This window comes from Octodon degus, unplaced genomic scaffold, assembly GCF_000260255.1.
Source record: "Octodon degus isolate 3935 unplaced genomic scaffold, OctDeg1.0 scaffold00014, whole genome shotgun sequence".
In the NCBI taxonomy this organism is placed as follows: Eukaryota; Metazoa; Chordata; class Mammalia; order Rodentia; family Octodontidae; genus Octodon; species Octodon degus.
In genome coordinates this window covers 21,947,329-21,950,635 of record NW_004524590.1, presented here as the reverse complement: position 1 = coordinate 21,950,635, position 3,307 = coordinate 21,947,329, and the positions used below count along the sequence as shown (strand labels likewise).

Sequence of the window (3,307 nt, the reverse complement as noted above, 5' to 3'; positions counted from 1 at the left end):
AAAAAAAAAAAAAAAAAAAAAACCTCAAGAGGGGCAGAGTGGCTATAGCATGTACAAGGCTGTGGGTCTGTCCCCAGCACTGAAAAAAAGGACAACTATGTATCTCCTTTAAGTATGGCTGCAGTTATTCATCAGTTTTTACTACTACTTTGCAAATGTGTTTAACATCTCATAAATTACAGATTATAGGTACTTCCTATTAAAAATCCTGAACACACAGTAATTTCCTTATACAACTAAATCTCATTTTATTGCAGTTTGCTACAATATGCTTGGCACAGACTGGTTTAAGATTCGTGGTAACCCTGAGCTGAACAAGTCTGACAACACTACTTGCTAACAACATATGCTTGGGTCTGGGTCACTTGTTATTTTTTTCTAACACATTTACTTAAAAAATATGTATCATGACTGCATACTTTACAAACTACCATGTAACATAAAAATAACTTTATATCCATTGGGAAACCAAAAATTTGTATGACTGCAATGGTGTGGAATGAAGCTTGAATATCTCTTGAGTTATAACTTCAAGAATTTAGACTGCTTCTTTATCTCAATTTTCATAACCTATACCATAGACATAATCTCAGATGTAGGAACTTACAGGTGGGGGAATACCACAGTTGGCTTCACAACATTAAATCATTATACCCGTAAAAACATTAAAATAACTGTTTATCTTTCCCTAAAGAACAAAGAGGCAAAAAAAAAAAAAAAAGGAACACAGAGGCTAATTTTTAACAGCAGATCATTCCCACACCCAACTCTTTTGAACTTTAACATAAGGACATACAAAAATTAAAATTTAGTCACTGTACTGAAATAGCTGTAGTAAGACAAAATCTTTTTTTTTCCCCTCAAGTAGCCTCTCTTTATGTATCTGCAGTAGAAACAGTACAGCACAGGGTAGGGGACATTGTGTGATAGGCTCCAAGACAAAAAAAAGAATGAAATGCCTACTCAGTGTTGGTATAAACTTATGGGGAAAGTTTTCATACTGTCCAACTCAGTTCAAGAGTGCAGGAAGACAGGTTTTTCAGTATATCCGTGGAGCCTGTTAGAGGCAAGACTAAAATGGGGGAGGACTAGCGGAAGGATGGAATCCTAACACTCAAAGCCTTAACGTTAACCATATACAGGAATATATGAGAAAAATATCAGCATATACAATAAGCCTGGATCCTAAAAGATATCTTATGCTCAGAATCCATTCTGAACAAGGAATTTTAAAAAAAGAGAACCACTCCTATCTCATTTTCTAAGATAAAATGTAATTATCCTAGCTACATTTACATTAGGGACACATTTCAAAGGTAAATTTGTGACTGACTTATGTCAATTTCTGCTTTAAAATGCCCCCTTCTACATTTTAATACTTTACATATTAATTTTTACAAGACTGTTACTATGTAACTCAATTTACCTGTGCTGCAAACTGTCTTGCTTCTTCTAGAGGAGCATCAGAAGAAAACTGATTTGTAAAGGAAGAGCCATCAGGCAGACGAAACTGGATTCTTGCAATGGTGCTATAAAAAAAGAAAATTAAACTTAGTACCTTTACATATTCTCAAACTATATCATTAAAAAAAAGGAAACCAAATCTGTGTGTGGCTGCCCATGCTGTAATCCCATCACTCAGGAGGCTGAAGCAAGAGGATCTTTGAGAGTTGCAACCAGCCTAGGCTACCAAGTCAGTCAAGGCCAGCCTGAATTGTATAGGAGACATCACAAAAAGATAACAGCTAGGCATGGTAGAGCACCACTCACTACTGTAATCCCTGCACTCTTCATTTACCTGCAGTAGAAGCAGTAAAGCAAAGGGAACACCCGTGTGGTAGGCTCCAAGACAAAGAAAGAATGAAATGACTACTTAGGATTGAGATCCCTGGTACTGAAAAAAAAAAAAAAAAAAAAAAAAAAAAAAAAAAAAGGATTGAGCAATACCACGTGTGAGTGCAGAGGAAGGAGGATCAATGTTACTTGAACATCGGCCTGGATTACGAAATGAGTTCAAAGCCAATCTCAACTGCAGTGAAACCTTGTCTCAAAAAAGAAAAAAGAAAAGGGAGATGGCTCAGTAGAATAAGAGCTTGCCGGGCGCTTTAAAAAAAAAAAAAAAACCTAGGAAACAAAACCAAACACCCTAGTGTGAAATACCTTCTTTCTCGAGCATATGATTCCCTCTTGCCTTCCATTTCTGCTTGTTTGGCCAGCAAGGCAGCAGCTCTGGCAGCCTCTACTTCTTCTTTTGTCTTTGCAAAACGAGCAGCTCTTTCCGCACGATCCTTTTAATTAAAACATCTTCAGGTAAGTATCTTTCACTGCCAGAATTATGGATTCACACACTTTCAACATAAGAAACGAATATACATGAAATCTCTTCAATCCATGTGATATTTAGTCAGCCTGAATCTGATTGTCATCAACTGTGTCAGGAACCACTCATTATTAGACAAACAAGGACACGAATTTGCTCACTACTCTAGAGCTTGGAACAAGGCCTATCACATAGTAGATGCTTAATAAATATGTGCTAATTGAACAATCAATAAATATTAGAGTAAGTGTAGTATTTACATGTATTCTAACTGAATTCTTTTTTTTTTTTTTTTTAAATTTTTTTTTATTTATTTGTGTGTGTGTGTATGGCCAGCTCAGCCCACCAGGGGGCGGGGCTGGCCGGCATGTGGTGCTGGGGGATTGAACCGTGGTCCCTGTGCTTTGCTGAGCTTGTTCCAAGTAGGTGCTTTAGACCACTGAGCCATCTCACCAGCCCCTATTCTAACTGAATTCTAAAAAACAATTGCTACAAACCATCCTAAAGGAGGGGGAATCGTAAGCTTTATGATGTGTCTAAATCCTTTGGCTACCCCCAAATGCTTTTGATTAAAAATTATTACACAATCACATTAACAACTGTTAGCTTATTGGTAGGCAATCTTTCAAAGCTGTCTTTAGTGACAAATTCACAACAAAACATAGAAGTTTTTTATTGCTGTTGTTCCAGGGATTGAACTAGGATCTTTTGCTTGCCAGGCATGCGCTTATGCCACTAAGCTATCTCCCAGCCCAAGAAAAATAATTTATCAAAATCAGGACTGGCATTCTTTGAATCACTAAAGCCCACTATTTTTGTGTGGACTGGCTGTATCCCAAAGCCACTATCTATGGAAAAATAATTTCACAAAAAATTTTTTTAAAAAGGCTCACCAAAGCAATTTGCTGTTTTATCCGTTCTCGAGCTGCCCTATCTTCTGCCTTTTCTCTGCTTCTTTCTTCCAACATTCTTTTTGTTAATTCTTCT

General features: G+C 36.9%; 1 protein-coding gene across 1 annotated transcript in view; it reads right to left on the bottom strand.

The window, feature by feature from the left end:
* LOC101567423 (UBX domain-containing protein 4) overlaps window positions 1-3,296 on the bottom strand; it is a 17,909-nt gene extending 14,613 nt beyond the window's left edge. The window contains exons 1-3 of the mRNA XM_023709689.1: window positions 3,214-3,296; window positions 2,161-2,288; window positions 1,427-1,529 (exon numbers count right to left, since the gene is read on the bottom strand). Of these exons, the coding sequence (XP_023565457.1) occupies window positions 1,427-1,529; window positions 2,161-2,288; window positions 3,214-3,288 (306 nt within the window). The 5' untranslated portion in view covers window positions 3,289-3,296. The remainder of the gene's footprint in view (window positions 1-1,426; window positions 1,530-2,160; window positions 2,289-3,213) is intronic.
* Between the last annotated feature and the right edge of the window lie 11 nt (window positions 3,297-3,307).